The sequence below is a fragment of the Chlorocebus sabaeus genome, chromosome 29, assembly GCF_047675955.1.
Source record: "Chlorocebus sabaeus isolate Y175 chromosome 29, mChlSab1.0.hap1, whole genome shotgun sequence".
NCBI lineage: Eukaryota > Metazoa > Chordata > Mammalia > Primates > Cercopithecidae > Chlorocebus > Chlorocebus sabaeus.
The window spans coordinates 5039651-5057657 of record NC_132932.1 but is presented as its reverse complement, the minus strand read 5'-3'; the positions used below and the strand labels follow the sequence as shown (position 1 = coordinate 5057657).

General features: G+C 49.0%; 1 protein-coding gene and 1 pseudogene across 3 annotated transcripts in view; both read right to left on the bottom strand.

Moving 5' to 3' along the window:
- Positions 1–8055: 8055 nt before the first annotated feature.
- The window catches only part of PCSK6 (proprotein convertase subtilisin/kexin type 6), a 192332-nt gene continuing 182380 nt past the window's right edge, over positions 8056–18007 (bottom strand). For 2 of the 3 annotated variants that reach the window (XM_007990588.3, XM_007990589.3), the window contains 2 exons: positions 11405–11517; positions 8056–9484 (listed from right to left, as the gene is read on the bottom strand). In XM_007990588.3, coding sequence (XP_007988779.1) covers positions 9387–9484; positions 11405–11517 — 211 coding nt within the window. In that variant the 3' untranslated portion in view covers positions 8056–9386. Of the gene's footprint in view, positions 9485–9705; positions 9810–11404; positions 11518–18007 lie in introns of those variants that run through there. The other variant, XM_073012963.1, reaches the window with a different exon arrangement.
- Positions 12152–16529, bottom strand: LOC140710635 (uncharacterized; annotated as a pseudogene).

The window sequence follows — 18007 nt, the reverse complement described above, 5'->3', positions numbered from 1 at the left end:
ACTATTCTGAAAGCCTTCCTCTTTCCCAAAGGCAACCGCGAACTCAACACTACAGATTCGTTTTGCTTGCTTTTGATATAAATAGAATCATGCAGTATGCTTTTTTTGGCCTAGTTTCTTTGAGTCTATATTATGTCTGGAGTCCATCCAGGTTGCCTACAGAGATGGTTTGTTTGCTTTCGCTGCTGAAGAGAGTTCCATTGTATATATTATACCATAAATTACTTATTCTGCTGTTGATGGACATCAAAGTTGTTTTCTGTTTAGGGCTATTCTGAGTAATGCTGCTATGAATTTTCTGGTACGTGGATCTGATGCACATTTGCATAAGTTTCTCCTGGAGTGGAATTGCTGGGACATAGGGTATGATATCTATCATCAATAAGTAATGCCCAACAGTTATACTAAGAGGCCGAAATAACATACACACTCCAGCGGTGTGTAAGGGTTTTCATGGCTTCCACCTTCAGCCTTGTTTGCATTTTAAGTCTATAACTTTAGCTATTCTGATGGGTGTGTGGTGGTATTGCACTACTGCTTTGCTTTTCTCTAATTTAATGAAGCTGAGAACTTTCTCATGCGTATGGTGCCCATTCTGATAGCTTCCTTTGTGAAGTGTTCTTTCGAGTCCTTGGCTCATTTTTTTCCTTATGGAGTTGTCTGCCTTTTTTCTTATTGATTCTTGGAATTTCTTTATATATTAGGGATATGAACACACTCTGTGGCTTGCCTTTTCACTCTTAATGGTGTTGTCTGATGATTAGAATTTTTTTTTTTTTTAAGACAGGGTCTCGCTTTGTCACCTAGGCCAGAGTGCAGTGGTGCCATCAGGACTCACTACAACCATGACCTCTCAGGCTCAAGAGATCCTCCTCCTCAGCCTCCCAAATAGCCGGGACTATATGCACAGGCCAAGAGGCCTGTCTAACTTTTGTATTTTTTGTAGAGACGTGGTTTTGACATGTGGCCCAGGCTGGTCTCCAACTCCTAAGCTCAAGTGACCCACTTGCCTCAGACTCCCACAATGCTGGGATTACAGGCGTGAGCCACCATGCCTGACCGAGAAGTTTCCAATTTTTATGTAGTTCAATTATTTACTTTAGGTTAGTGGATTGGATGTGTGTGCATGTGCATGTACCTTAAGAAATCTTCCCTTACCCCCATCATATTTTCCTATGTGATCTACTAGACAGTTGTTTTGCCTTTCACATTTAGTTCTACAATCCACCTGGAGATGATTCTCCGTGAACTTTTATTGAAGTATGATATACATAAAGAAGAGTGAAAACTGAACACACCCAAGCAACTAGCATCCTCGTAAGAACAGGACATTGCCACATTCCAGAAGCCCCCCTCCTGTCTTCATCTAGTCACCACCCTTGCCCCAAGGGTAACCATTATCCTGACATCTTGTATAGATTTGCTTTGCCTAGTTTTGTATTTATGCAAATGACGTACCTTAGATATTTTTTGCTTAACATTATGTTTGTGTGTAGATGTAGTTCATTTATTCTCACTGTAATATAGTATTTAATTGTGGATGTTTCACAATTTATCCATTCTGCTGTTGATAAACATTTGGGTAATTTTCACTCTGGAGCTTTTATATTATAAATAGTGTACCTACAAATACAATAATATATCTTTATGTGAACGCATATACTGATATATACCCAGGGATGGAATTACTGGGTCATAGGGTTTACTTGTGTTCAGCTTAAGTAGGACATAGTTTTCCAAAGTCGTTGTACCAACTTAAACTCCTTGCTAACGTTTAGCATTGTCTGTCTTTTTAATCTTAGCCATTCTGGTTGATAGGTAATGGTATGAAATTGTGGTTTTACTGTATTTCCCTAATTACTAACATAGCTGAGAACTTTAAAAAATATATTTATGTTCATTTGGATAACCTCTTTAATGAAGTGTCTGCTTAGGTATTTTGCCCATTTTTCTACTGGGCTTTTTTTTTTTAATGATTTGTAGGAGCTCTTTATATTGTTTCAATAGGAATCCTTGTGAGCTATGTCTGTAGTGAATGTTTTCTCCCTGTGGCTTGTGTTTTCACTCTCTTAATGGTATCTTTTGATGAACAGAAGTTCTTCATTTTAATACAGTCTGATTTATGAACCTTTCCCTAAATAGTTAATGGTTTTCGAGTATGCTTTGAGAAACTTTTGCCTACTCCAAAGTTATGAATATTTTCTTCTAAAAGCTTTATTCTTCCACCTTTTGCATTTAGATCTGCAGTCTCTCTGGCATAGATTTTTGTGTATAGTCTAATGGAGGGAAGAAGATATATTTTTCCCCATATGGATACTTGGTTGACCCAGCACCATTTATTGAAAAGACCATCTTTTCCCCCACTGGTCTGCAGAGCAACTCTTCAAAAATCCAGTGTCCAAATATGTGAGGGCCTGCTTCTGAACTAGCTCTTCTGTTCCATAGGTTTAGTCTGCCATCCTTGCAGAATACAAGCTTTAGAAAAAGACTTGGTATTTGTCCTTCAAAAAAAGCTCCCATTTTTTCTCAGATTATCTAGTAGTTATCTGGTTATTCTAATCCTTTGCATGTGAACATAAAGTATAGATATGTCTTGTATCTGAAAAGGCACCCATGATTTGACCTGTATTGTGTTGGATCTGTAGATGAATTTGGAGAGAATATCTTTACAATATTAAGTATTCCAACCAATGGGCATGTTACAACCCTATATTTATTGAGGTACTCTTTAATTTCAGTAGCCTCTTACAGATTTTGTGTCTAGGCCTTGTATATCCTTTACTAGATTGTGTAGATATTTGATAGATTGTCTGGATGTTTGATAGTTTTTGATGCTACTGTAAATAGTATCTTTTGTTTAAAAACTCCATTTTCTAATCATTAGTTTCAACATATTTAAATACAGTAGATGTTTGTATATTGGTGTTACATCCAGCGATCTTGTGAAATTTACTTATCATAATAGTTTTATCTGTAACCATTCTTATGGATTTTCTACATACAGAACCACATACAGAACCATGCTATCTGAGAATAATGATAGTTGGCAGGGCGCGGTGGCTCATGCCTGTAATCCCAGCACTTTGGGAGGCTGAGGTGGGTGGATCACCTGAGGTCAGGAGTTCGAGACCAGCCTGGCCAACGTGGTGAAACCCTGCCTCTACTAAAAATACAGAAATTAGCTAGGTGTGGTGGCACGTACCTGTAATCCCAGCTACTTGGGAGGCTGAGGCACAAGAATCACTTGAACCAGGGAGGTGGAGGTTGCAGTGAGCGGAGATCATGCCACTGCACTCCAGCTCTGGGCAACAGAGTGAGACTCGGTCTCAAAAAAAAAAAAAAAAAAAAGAAGAAGAAGAATAATGATAGTTTTATTTTGTCCTTTCCAATTATTATACTGGTTCTTTATTTTTTTCCTTGTTACACTGGCTGGGATCTTTAGGAGAATGTTGAACAGTAGTGGTAGTAAAATATGCTTTGGCAGGCATCACTTCATAGCCAAGAAAAAACTCTAACCAATGATCGTTAACATCACCAATAATGGAACAGATCGTGTACTTCCTGCTAGAATGCAGTGAGAACACAGAATCAGACTGTGAGATTCCTGTCAGAGATGCATGACTTGACTCAAAACGTGAGGAAACCTCAGACAAGCGCGCACTGAAGGACAACCTACAAATAACTGGCCTATAGTCTTTAAAAGGTTCCAGATCATGAGGCAAGGAAAGACTGAGGAACTGTTCCAGATGGAAGAACATTAAAGAGACATGATGACTAAGTGAAAAGTGTGATTCTAAACCAGATCATTTTGCTAAGAAGTTTATTGGGACAACTGGCAGAACTAGAATTCAGTCAGAGGTTTAGATGGTAATAACATATCAATATTAATTTCCTGATTCTGATGGCTGTGCAGGAAAATGTCATTGTTTCTAGGAAATACCCACTAAAGCATTGGGTGGGGAGGTCATAGGGTATAATATCAGCAACTTACTCTCAAATTGGGAGAGAATTTCTTTGTATTGTACTTGGAACATTTTTGTTTTTTGAGATGGAGTCTTACTCTGTTGCCCAGGCTGGAGTACAGTGGTGTAATCTTAGCTCACTGCAACCTCCGCCTCCTAGGTTCAAGTGATTCTCATGCCTCAACCTCTCAAGTAGCTGGGATTACAAGCACTCGCCACCATGCCTGGCTAATTTTTATGTTTTTAGTAGAGACGGGGTTTTGTCATATTGGCCAGGCTGGTCTCAAACTTCTGACCTCAATAAGTGATTTCCCCTGCCCCCCGTCCCCGCCTCGGCCTTCCAAAGTGCTGAGATTGCAGGCATGAGCCATCACACCTGCCCGGTCACTGCAACTTTTATTTAACTAAAAAAACGAAAAACGTTAAACAAAATAACTAAAGAATTAAAATAACTTCAAAAAGTTAAAATAACTAAAAAAATTAAATGAAATAATTTAAAGAAGTTAACATAACTAAAAAATTACACAAAGTAACTTAAAAGTTAAACAAAGTAACTAAAAAACAAAATAACTAAATAATGAAAAAAGTTAAACAAAATAAAACCTAAACTTCATTTAATTCCAGAGAGGACCACCAGGTGGAGTCCTTAGGCCAGAGAGCTTGTTTTAACTTGGGGCCCTTCTATTGCTGTGTTTAAAAAAAAAAAAAAAAAAAAAAAAAGGAGAGGGGTGGTGTCTCTTTAGTTCAGAAAGGGGAAGTTGTACAAGTTTTCCGTTCTTCAGCATAGGAACAGGGACAGAAATCACACCATATGTGGTTTTATTCATTTAGGGTATCTCTATGAAGTTGCAAACAATTTTCTTTTTTGATTCCATTTCTTTTGGCTGGAATTTCTCAACCTCGGCACTATTGACATTTTGGTCTGGACAGTTCTTTGCCGTGGGGGCTGCTGTGCATTGCAGGGTGCTTAGCAGCATTCCTGGCCTCCACCCACTGGATATGAGCACATCCTTCCAGCTGTGACAACCCAAAATGTCTCCAGACATTGCCAAATGTCCCCTGGAAGACAAAAATTATCCCTGGTTGAGAGAGAACCACTGTTTTTGGCAACAGGATGTTCTCTGCCCTGGGCACTTTGGTTCCTGTTGTCTCAAAACGGAAGCTAAGATACCTGGTCACCCTTAGTGTGGCTGGTCAGGTAGTGGTGAGGGGCTTTGGACAGTGGGACTGAACCCTAGGATCTAAGGTGGGTGCTCAGTGCCTTAGAACCCTAGGATCTAAGGATGCTGTTCTGTGCTCAGATAAGCCACAGAGCCTAGGATATCAGGAAAGGACTTAAACAGCCAACCAGGAAGGATAGAGTCTGGGGTTCGTGTGAGGAAAGCAACAGTGAAGGCTGGGGCAGGGGAGCAGAATCTTCATTTCCCTCCAGCAGCCAGTGCCCAGTGGCCTCCCAGCTGGCTGGGCAGAACCTTAAGATGGTAGAGAATGGCCTTGGTGTATTACTTTCCATCACCCCTGCTTGTTCTTATTAAAATGTTTTTCTTTCCTACTTTTCCACCTCCTTCTCTTTCCATCTTCTGATCTGAACCTCTGCCCCTCACCTATTCTTGGGTGCCCCAACATACTCCAAGCTTTTAGGCAAAAGGCCCTCTCCAGCCATATTACCAATAATGCAAATGCAGTGGATGGTGGTCTCCCCAGGTTCAAGGACACTCCACTCCTGGACTCATTTAGACCATGTTGCTATCTATCAATCGTTTTTGATTGATTGATTGATTGATTGATTTAGACAAGGTCTCACTGTATTTCTCAGGCTGGCTGCAAACTCCTGGGCTCAAGCCGTCCTCTTGCTTCTGAACCTCCCAAAATGCTAGGATTACAGGTGTGAGCCACTGTGCCTGGCCTTTTATTTTTTTAAGTTCTGTCTACCCCCTCCCATTTCAGGCGTGTCTTCTGTAAAATGCAATTCTCACCAGTCCTGTGAAGAGTCACAAGATACAAAGTCAGCAGTGGCCTGGGAGGGATGGAGATGTACACATGGGGTTCACTGTGAGGTGCCCAAGAATTTGGGGATAAGGTCAGATTAACATCACCCCCTGAAAATAAAGCTAGTTTAAAACAAATGCATCATGGCTGCATTTGGGCAGCTGCAGAATGATGCCCCTCCTGCAGCCAGCCATCCTCCTTCCCTGGGCACACGGGTGGGAGCAACTTTGCCAATGTGCAGCCCAAGGCAAGGCAGTCACTTCTGTGGGCCTCAGTGTCCTTGTCTGGGAAATGACAGGTTTAGAAGAGGTGACCCATGATCCTGTCACTTAAAATCCATACACATATCCTGCCCGAGTCCAGACAATTTTAACCTCAAGGTTGGACCACTTGTGAGCAGACATTATATTTAGCTGGTCTCTTTCAACAAGGTGGAGTTTAGTGATTAGGACTTGGTGAACAACTTCTCAACTCCCCACCCAACTTGTCAGCCCCAAGATGGGCTTGCCTGGCCCAGCCACTTGACAAGGCTGCCTGGTTGGCTTTCCTGTAGTTGGTGTCCTTTGGGAAATAAAGGGAGTTTCTTCCTTTTTTTTTTGTTTTTTTTTTTTTGTTTGTTTTTGAGACGCAGTTTCACTCTTGTTGCCCATGCTGGAGTACAGTGGTGTGATCTTGGCTCACTGCAGCCTCCACCTCCTGGGTTCAAGCTATTCTCCTGCCTCAGCCTCCCGAGTAGCTGAGATTACAGGTGTCACCACCACACACGGCTAATTTTTGTATTTTTAGTAGAGATGGGGTTTCACTGTGTTGGCCAGGCTGGTCTGAAACTCCTGACCTCAGGTGATCCGCCCGCCTCGGCCTCCCAAAGTGTTGGGATTACAGATGTGAGCCGCCACACCCGGCCAGGAGTTTATTTCTGATTCAGCTGCAAACATGGTAGACTGTAAGCTCTCAGTGGGCAAAGAGCTCGGATTTATAGATATCCGAGCTCTAGGATCTAAAAAGGTGCCTTGCACCAGTGGGACTTAACAAGTTGCTGGTTTTAATTCAATGTCAGTCTCATGGGCGGGGCAAGGGGTTGAATCTTTATCCCAAACACACTCATTCCTTCACTGCCTCACATGCACAACTCTGGTCAATTGGTGCTTGTGGTGGCCAGCTGTTGGGTTGTGTGGCCTGCCCTACCTTCTGAGAGCTGCACATTGCTCCCCTCCTCCGCTGCAAAGCTCCCTGCGGCCATATTCTTCTGCACAAGCCTGTCCTCGTAGCCACAGCTGATGACACAGGGAGAGTACCAATGTAAGGCAGGCTGACCAAGTCCTGTCCCTGGGAAAAGAAGAACCAAGAAACAGACCCAGGAAGTTGGCTTGAGGGGTTGGATTTGTACCAGTTTTACTTGGAAGATGCTGGAGGTCTTGTCATTTGTCCCATCAACTGGAGAAGGTGGCTATGAAGAGAAGGGCAGTGCTGCAGTACAGAGAGGATCCAGGTGACATTTAAGGCTGGTTCCAGGGTTCCCAAGGCTCTGCTGCATCCTTCCCTGAAATTCTGAATCCACTCTGGATTCAAAACAATGCCCCTCACTCACTCTTGTTTTCCCCTAAGTCATTTCTAGTGGGTGCATTTCCTTTACTTGAAGCCAGAGGATTCCTAGCAAGTATAAGCTTCTGACCTCACAGAGAGGCCACGGTAAACATCCCAAGGAGTGCATAAGCTATGGGTTCAGGGATTTCAGCCACTGCAGAAGACAAGCTGTAACCTAATTCAATCACAGTTGGCAGCTACCGGTGAAGAGGCTGGCAGTCTGGGCTGTGGGGAGCTTCCCCGTGACAGATGGAAGGGGTCCCTCTATCTGGAGAGGCTCTAGAACCTCCTCCCAGTGAGGCTAATTTGGTCTGAAGAGGGTCTCTTTGCCAAATGACATTCTGGGGTTGGGATCTGGGATTTCCCCCACTACTTCCTTACATCATTTGCGAAAGCTCAAAAGCTTCCACGTAACGACATCAAAGAGATCTGAAACCACAAATAAAGTAACGTCCACTTAACACTTTGCTCAGCACTCATGTTTCATTTTGTGTGCCTTGGAAAGAAATACAGGCTCCTGTACCATGGGATGTTAACTCTTTTATTAATTTAGGGTTAACATTGTATTTGCTTAATTGATTTCTCTTTCCGAGTTGTAGATTCAATAAACAACATCTGGGTTCTCTCCAGCTCACAGGTGACAAGGCAAACGCACTGTTGTCGAACAGGGGAGCGGGACAATATGGAGAAAGACGAGGTCGAAAAAATTTAAGGCAAATGTTACTTCCCTATTCAAGGGAATTGATCAAGCAGATCTGTGCATTTCAATGAAAATATATGAAATATTTGTCAAAATAATTAACATCGGTAAAAATTACAACATGTAGCTTATAAAATGCCTACACAGGTTTGGCAGAATAAATCCAACTGTGTCATGTAGACTCGTAATATACACAGACACAGGAGCATCCACCTTAAAAACGAGTCTTCTGAAGGGCAGAGGCCAAATGTATTTTAAAAGTAATTCCATAAAATGGGAAGTGATGGATGATTAACAATGGATGGGCTGGCTTTACATTTTGTTCAGAGGAATTGCTTGGCCATCGGGGTACCTTTTGGCTGGCCACAGAATGCCTCCTGTTGCCCCTCCTCAGAAGGCTCTGCATCAGGTTGAGGTGGTCGTTCAGGCCATGAGACTCCTGAAGACACAGATAGAACACGGTAACAAGGAGAGCTCGGCTTGCTCAAAGGAGAATGCTGCGGGGAAAGAATCTTCTGGTCTGGGTTTGGAATTTGACTTTCTAAGCCACTGCTGCAGTTTCAGAAGTAGCTGACTATGTAGAAATAGATACTCCGGCCCCAGTGGTCATACATTTTATGCCCTCAAACCTATCTTATTTATAGTCTGACCAAACCGTCCCCAGACTGCTCAGTGGCAGGCAATAAGCAGGTAGACTGCTGGCCCTTTGTCCCATGTGAGGATGGCCCAGGGTTCGCCGGCTGGGCCAGGGAGATTTACCACAGAGCTGCAGAAAAGCACGGGGAGAAGAGTGATGTGTGATGCCAAGCGTCTTTCTTTTCTGCTTTGGTCTTGAAGATTCAGTAAACTTATGGTCCGAGAAGCTGCTCCAAAGCCAGAGCTGTGGATTCCCAGAATTCATTTTGTTCCTGTTACAGTTTGTCAGAAGACTGGAGCCAGCAAGCAGCATTTGAGAGGATATCACCATTTTAGGAACACTTCCTTAACAGCCACCACCCACCTGGCTTGAGTGCCCAGAGATGCTGCTCCTGGGAGATAAAGCTGTCAGGTGCAGGGCACCACCCCTGAAACAGGCTCTGGCCGACAGTCTGGAGGAGGGTGGACGGATGGATGGATGGGGGTCCCTGCCCTCTGTGGGCAGCCAGACACCCCTACCCGGCCAGGAGGCACGTGCGGCAGCAGAACTGAATGAAGAGTTTCCGTTCACACAGCCGGTTAGACTTCACCATCTCGCAGAATGTCTCATCAGCTGGGGCCCGGCATCAGGAAAGGAAAAGGAGGGAAAGGTCAGTCTTTGGTGCCTGTAAAGATTGTTTCAAGGCCAGGCGCGGTGCCTCATGCCTGAAATCCTAGCACTTTGGGAGGCCGAGGCGGGTGGATCACCTGAGGTCAGGAGCTTGAGACCAGTCTGACCAACATGGTAAAACCCCATCTCTACTAAAAACACAGCAATTAGCCGGGCATGGTGGTGGGCGCCTGTAATCCAAGCTACTTGGGAGGCAAAGGCAGGAGAACCACTTGAACCTGGGAGGCAGAGGTTGCAGTGAGCTGAGATCGTGCCATTGCATTCCAGCCTGGGCAAGAAGAGCAAAACTCCGTCTCAAAAATAAATAAATAAATAAAAATAAAGATTGTTTCAATCATTCCACGTACGTTGGGCATCAGTGGTGCCCTGGGCAAGAGGGACACAGACGGAGGTGGGCAGCAGGATGGCAGCCCTTGAAGTCCCTCTCCTGCAATGCACTTGACTCTGAGAGCCCTGTGTGGCAGGGGGAGGGGGGCAGGGGGGGCACTGGTGTATGGGTCTTTTGCTGAGTCTAAGTGACAAGGGGCTTCATAAGCAGGATGTGGGGGTGGTGTGGGAGGGATCTTGGGAGATCACCCAGCCTGGGCCCGTGGGGGACACGTGCACCTGTCTTTCTGGACAACTGTGCTGGCGGTGGAGCTTAGGAGGAAAACCCTGGGGGAGGCCAGAGGACAGGCCTGGAGGCAGGTGGGAATGGAAGCTGCTTCCAGGGTGGAGGGGGCACCCTGGACAGGGAGGAGCGGGGATGGGAGGAAGGAAGCTGCTGTGGACAGGACTTGCTGAGGACACAGCTGCAGCAAGGTGTAGAGGCCTTTGAGGATGCATCATCTGTGGACCTCGAGGCCCTCCAGTGGCAACCACACTTTTTTGGGCTGGATACAAAACCTGGGCAGGTGACTTCCTAAAGAGGGAGTTTCCAGGCCTTTGAAGGGGCATAATTAGACAACCTTCCCACCCCCCCACCAAAAAAAAAAAAACAGAAAAAACAAACAGTAACAAGGCAAGGAGGCATCCCAGGGCCCTCTACAAGCTCCATGCTCTGCCAGGGCAGGGCCAGTGCCAGCTTCATGCCCAAGGACCACCTGCCCTGACCCTGGGACACTGGAGCAGACCGCCTTCCTCTTCTGGCTGTCAGAATGTGGTGCCCAGAGCTGGCCCCATGTGGCTCCACCCTGCTGCTTGCTGGGCCAGAGTCCCCTTCCCTGCCAGTGTGTCTATAATGGCTCCTGCACTGGACCTCCAGGCCCGAGTCTTCTGCCAACCCTCCTTGTTGCCTGGAATTCCCAAACTGGGCACTTATCTTCAGTCCCCTTTTAAGTTTTTGTTTTTACAACTTGTCCTTGTCCCCCATCCCACGGCAGAGCCAGGGCGCTCCTGCAGCACAGATGTGGGTCCATGCTGGATCCCTGTGGAGCTGGGATTGCTGCTGCTGAGCATGTTCTTGACTCTGGGCTCTGTCTCCCTCATCCTGAGGCCCTCCAGGCTTCCTGGCTTTGACCCCCAAGGTCAGGCTGCTTTTATGGGATGTCACACCCAGGTCACGGGGGCCTATGGCATGACAGTGGGAGCAGTACAAGGACAAAATCATTTTTAGAAGTCACTCAATAAACAGATCAGCAGTGACTGGGAGGCCTCTCTGGTCAATGTGTGAGAGGCCTAGAGGGAAGTTGGGAGACAGGGCAGCTGTCTTCCAAATCAGCTAGAGGAATCCCAGACAGTCAATCAGACCAGGGGCACGAACACCTGTCTGTGGAGCCGCCATGCCTGTGTGGCTTTGCTTTTCTCTTTTGAGCACAAGCTGGCCAGCTGAGCTCCTCCACAGGCAGCCCCAGGGTAACCCAGGGTAACCCTGCTGCTGCTCACCGTTGCTGCACGTGTGGTTGGTGACGCAGGAGGTTCCCAGCTGTGTGAAGCCCGTCTTACACCTGCTGCAGTTCCTGCTGGAGCCTGCACAGCTCAAGCAGTTCTCATCACACCTGGGGGAAGACACCATTCCTGCTAAGGCTGGGGAAGAAGCCCCACCACCCTGGGCTCCTTTCCCAGAACCTTCACCTCCCTGCACCTCCTTCCCACCCCCTCAGCCTCGGTCCTCTGTGGAGAGGCTGTGTCCCCCACCATTCCCTGACACAGGGGCCAAGTGTCTGCATGTCTTTTCTCCTGTCTGACCTCACTACTGCCCTGGGAGGGCAGAGACAGCCATGGCCAGTTGGCAGGAGCATGCCCAGGATCAGGGGCCAGGCCCAGGCCTCTGAGGCTTCCCGCAGCTCACCTGGACACCCTCTTGGTCCCTGGCACCCAGTCCCCCCACTTCCCTACATGGCTCCCAGAGCTATGTCAGTCTGCTCTGTCCAGCGGCTGCCAGGCTGCGATGGCTGTAGGCTTGGGGTCCAGGCCAGACTCCACCCAGGGATGCGACACACCTGACTCAAGCTGACCAGAAGGCCGCTGTCACCTATATGTGGCCATGCCTGCTTACCCTCGGGGAGTGGGAGAGATGCCCCACAATTCCTGCCCCTCTCGGACAGTCCTGGTCCAGCCTGCACAGACGGAGACCACGGCCAGGGCTATTTCTAATGCAGGGTAAACGTGACCTCAGAGGAGGGTTGGTGCACTACAGTCCAAGGGCCACAACCAGCCTTTATCCTGGACCACAGTCACACTCATTCATTTACAATCTTTTGTGTAGCAGTGGCTGAGCTTAGTAGCTGTGACAGAGGCAGTGTGGCCCCAGAAGCCTGAGCGATTGACCATTGTGCCCTTTACAGAAAGCACTTGCCGACGCGGGCCGAGTGCTTGAAGGAGTGCACCCTGGCTGTGCTGCTGCCTGTCCTCAGTCCACGGCCAGGTGACTCAGTCTCCACAGTGCTTGCATCAGCTGCCCACCTCCCCATTGTTGCCAGCTAAGGGTGGAACAGGCCCCATAGGCAGGGCTTGGAGCTTTGTTGTGCTAATGCCTGGGCCTCCCTGGGGGCAGTTCTTTGCATTATATAGATGCGCCCTCCCTGCTGTGTGAAGCCTTCCATGCCCAGACGCCAGGCCTGCTCATGGGGCTCTTTGCAGAGCAGCCCTCTGATGGGGTCTGGTCTCATCACTGACTCTGCTGCTCTGGAGCCCCAGCTGCAGCATCGCTTCAGCCCGGCGGGGAGGTGGGTTTTATTCCTAGTGTCTGAGGATGCTGAGCCTAGAGCTCAAGTCCTTGGTCTGTAATTGTAAATGTGTAACCCCCACAGGCAAACTCACATCCAGGAGTCTTTCTAATGTTCCTATCCAGGGCGCCCCAGAGGAAAGGACAGGTCAGAGGACTTGCCAGAGGGGGCTGTGCACTTGTGGGAAGCCCCACGGGTCTGCCCCCATCATGCTGCCCCCTCCCCACACCTGGTTTTGCACATTCTGGTGGCACAGCCACCAACCAAACCCTTATGCCCCAGTATAGGGTATGACTTTCCCTACAGACCTTCTGGTTTCTCTTACAGACAATGCCACTGGTGAGAGGAGAACCAGGGCCGAGTTGAGTCATTTAAAGAGATGTCAGTGGTCTGGAGGACCCAGGGGTCCAGTGCTCCCAGGCCATGGCTAAGAGTTGCTTCATCTATGAAGAACTGTGGTGAGGAGTGGGCTGCGGTGGACAGCCAGGCGGTTATGGCTTGCTTGCTTCTTCAAATACAACCTCACTGAGCTCAGTACGATGGCAGGGGCCTCGGTTTTCCCCTGCTCTATACCAAGTTGCCACACACTTAGCAGCTTAAAATAACACCCACTCAGGGGCTCCCCGTTATGCAGGCAGAAGTCCAGGCAGGCGCAGCTGGGCTCTCCACTGAGGGTCTCACGAGGCTCAGGGCAAGGTGGTGGCCAGGCTGGGCTCTCCTCTGGAGGTTTAGGGAAATAATCCATCACCATTCTGCTCAGGGAGAGGGGTGATGCCCCCCTCCCCATTAGGCCAGTGTAGACGGCTCTCCCTGGGAGACCCTGTGTTTCCTGTGTAGCTCCTGCTTTCCATCAGGATTACTGTGCCCAGCAGCGGGTCCTCGTGGGCAGCAACAGCTTTGGGCAGGGTGGCTTTTAAGATGCTTCTGGTTCTGCAACCATCTATGGTACCTACTTTACCCCCAAACACCTGCAACCATCTATGGTACCTACTTTGCCCTGCCACATTCTGGAAGGACAGGGATGCCTAATGCAGCCCTCTCTCCCTGTTCCCTTGCAGAGGCCACTCCCATCAGCCTCCTGCCTGTTCAGGAGCAGGATGCAGAAGACTGATGCTTTCATGCTCCAGCCTGCATGCAGAATGCCCATTGGCAGAAGGCACGCCCCTTCAAGGTGTGCCCCTGAGAGTCTCTGTCCCCGCTAAGTCTGGGGGCAAGTGGAGGAAGGGCCAGGGCATGAGAAATTTGTCTACCCCTCTGGCGAGCACTCCACAGAGGCCTCTTTTTCTTCCAAGTTGTCCAGGCTGGCTCTTGCTAGGTCCTCTCACTAGGTCTTAAGGGTGTCCGGCCCCTCTCTTAAGGAACTTATCATGCATTGTTCTCAGCTTCGGGCCTCAGCTTCCACCTGCAGTTGCCAACCCAGCAGGCCTGTGTCCTTGCCTGCTTGTTCCAACGCAGCTCTTGTCCGGCCACATGCTCCCTTGGAGTCGCCTGGCACAGCAGCAGCGGACGGCCACAGCGTCCACCAGCATTCTGGGGCCTGGAGGATGCCTGTGGTTCTCTACCAGCTCAGGCTATCCAAATAGGGAGAGATCCTGCAGAACCAAGCGGACCAAGTCCTTGCTTCCTTTGGGAGGAGTCCACACTGACACTCTTCCTAGGGGTGCTTCTCCAAGACCCAGTGTGTCAGCCCCAGCACTGTCAGCCTCTGCAGGGCCGAAAGCTTCCCCTCATGTGGGAACAATACCCAGGAAACTCCTGTCCTCCACTGCCCAAAGAGGTTTGTGGCGGGGCTGCCGCCTGCTGCCTCCTGGGGGGTAGGGTGTGCCAATGCCTCTGGCTGCCTGCAGGGGTCCAGTTGCACAGCTGTGGACATAATCAGCATGCCCTGAAATCCAGGGCATTTGACAAATGAAAGTGATTATCACTGTTTAATTCCAAGTTCTCCCTGGATTGCTATATTTAATTATCTGAGAACCAGCTGACTGGTTAACATGAAAGGTTTAACTTCAGACAACTGTGCCCAGGGCCCTGTGCAGGACTCGGCAAGGCTGCACCTTGCAAGTGGGTAGCAAGTTTCCTATTTTATAGCAACCCAGTAGAAGGGGCTGATGCTTGCAGAGATATGTAACTGCCACCAGGTCCCTCTGCTGTGGGTCACACAAGTGCCAGGACTCGGTGGTCCCTCATGGGCTCACTGTAGGGTTCGTTTCTAGGGGAATAGGTTACAACCCATAGTGGTTCTTACACACAGCCTGGGAGGCAGACCCCATTGCGGAGTGAATCTACCAGTGCTAACAGGTACCCAGCTGGGAGCCAGGCATGGGCACCCCTCCTGCTCTGACACAAGCCTTTGAGGCCTCCCTCATTTTAAGTCTTTTTCAGACGGAAGCCCCGCGATATGGTTTGAACGATTGTCCCCTCCAAATCTCATGTTGAGATGTGATCCCCAGTGTTGGAGGTGGGGCCTGGTGGGAGCTGTTTGGACCATGAGGTAGATCCCTCATGAATGGCCTTGCACCATCCCCTTGGTGATGGGTGAGTTCATGTGAGAGCTGCTTGTTTAAAGCTATGTGGCAACTCCTTCCTTTTTTTTTTTTTTTTTTTTTTTTTTTTTGAGATGGAGTCTTGCTTTGTCACTCACGCTGGAGTGCAGTGGCACGATCTTGGCTCACTGTAACCTCCGCCTCCTTGGTTTAAGCGATTCTCCTGCTTCAGCCTCCTGTAAGACTGGGATTATAGGAACACACCACCACATCCAGCTAATTTTTGCTTTTTTTTTTTTTTCTTAGTAGAGAAGGGGTTTTGCCATGTTGGCCAGGCTGGTCTTGAACTCCTGGCCTCTGGTGATCCGCCCATCTTGGCCTTCCAAAGTGCTAGGATTACAGGCGTGAGCCACTGTGCCCGGCCTCCTTCCCTCTCTTGCTCCTGCTCTTGCCATCTGATGTGCTGCTTTTGCTTCACCTTGCATCAGGAGTAAAAGCTCCCTGAGGTTTCCCCAGAAGCTGAGCAGATGCTGGAGCCACGTTTCCTATTAGGCCTACAGAACTGTGAGCCAAATCAACCTCTTTTCTTTATAAATTACCCAACCCCAGGTATTTCTTTACAGCACTGTGAAAGCAGGCTAACACCTGGCACTTCCCTCACAGCCCACCCCCATCATCACACCTTCACAGCCAACCCCCATCATCACACCCTCACAGCTCACCCCATCACCACACCCTCACAGCTCACCCCCATCATCAGACCCTCACAGCTCAACCCCATCATCACACCCTCACAGTTCACCACCATCATCACACCCTCACAGCTCAACCCCATCATCGCACCCTCACAGTTCACCCGCGTCATCACACCCTCACAGCTCAACTCCATCACACCCTCACAGCTCACCCTGATCATCACACCCTCACAGCTCACCCCATCACCACACCTTCACAGCTCACTCCATCATCACACCCTCACAGCTCAACCCCATCATCACACCCTCACAGTTTACCCGCGTCATCACACCCTCACAGCTCAACCCCATCATCGCACCCTCACAGTTCACCCGCGTCATCACACCCTCACAGCTCAACTCCATCACACCCTCACAGCTCACCCTGATCATCACACCCTCGCAGCTCACCCCATCACCACACCTTCACAGCTCACTCCATCATCACACCCTCACAGCTCAACCCCATCATCACACCCTCACAGTTTACCCGCGTCATCACACCCTCACAGCTCAACCCCATCATCACACCCTCACAGCTCAACTCCATCACACCCTCATAGTTCACTCCCATCATCACACCCTCACAGCTCACACCAATCACACCCTCACAGCTCACCGCCATCATCACACCTCACAGCTAAACCCAGCATCACACTTTCACAGCCCACCTCCATCATCACAATTCACAGTTCACACCATTATCACACCCTCACAGCCAACCCCCATCATTACACCTTCACAACCAACCTCACAGCCCACACCCATCATCACACCCTCACAGCCCACACCCATCATCACATCCTTACAGCTCACATCCATCACACCCTCACAGCTCACCCCCATCATCACACCTCACAGCTCACATCCATCATCACACCCTCACAGCTCAACCCCATCATCGCACCCTCACAGTTCACCCGCGTCATCACACCCTCACAGCTCAACTCCATCACACCCTCATAGTTCACTCCCATCATCACACCCTCACAGCTCACACCCATCATCACACCTCACAGCTCACATAATCACACCCTCACAGCTCACACCCATCACACCTCACAGCTCACATCCATCACACCCTCACAGCTCACCCCATCATCACACCTCACAGCTCACATAATCACACCCTCACAGCTCACACCCATCATCACACCCTCACAGCTCACATCCATCATCACACCTCACAGCTCACATCCATCACACCCTCACAGCTCACCCCCATCATCACACCTCACAGCTCACACCCATCATCACACCCTCACAGCTCACACCCATCATCACACCCTCACAGCTCACATCCATCACACCCTCACAGCTCACCCCCATCATCACACCTCACAGCTCACATAATCACACCCTCACAGCTCACACCCATCATCACACCCTCACAGCTCACACCCATCATCACACCCTCACAGCTCACATCCATCACACCCTCACAGCTCACCCCCATCATCACACCTCATAGCTCACAAACATCAACCTTACAGCTCACCCCCCTCATCACACCCTCAGCCCACACCCATCACACCCTCACAGCTCACACTCATTACACCCTCACAGCTCACCCCCATTGTCACACCCTCACAGTCCACCCATTCATCACACCCTATAGCTCACCCCCATCGTCACACCCTCACAGCCCACTCCCATCAAAACACCTCACAGCTCACACCCATCATCACACCCTCACAGCCCACCCCCCATCATCACACCCTCACAGCTCACACCCATCATCATACCCTCACAGCCCACCCCCATCATACATGCTCACAGCTCACCCCATCATCACGCCATCACAGCCCACCCCCATCATCACACCGTGACAGCCCACCCCCATCATCACACCCTCACAGCCGACACCCATCATCACACCCTCACAGCTGCCTCAAACTCCTCATTGTTGCTCCCACCCCGAATAAGACAGGTTGCCCTGCCCTGTTCTGGGTCCTGAGTTCATGATCTCCCAGCATAGGGCAATATTCAGCCAGAAAAGAGGAGACCAGAGCAAACGGCTTCTCCTTTAACAGCTAAGGTCAACAACAGAAGGGTCCAGGGCCATCAAATAAGAATGGTAACTCTGTGGATGGACGCATGGGA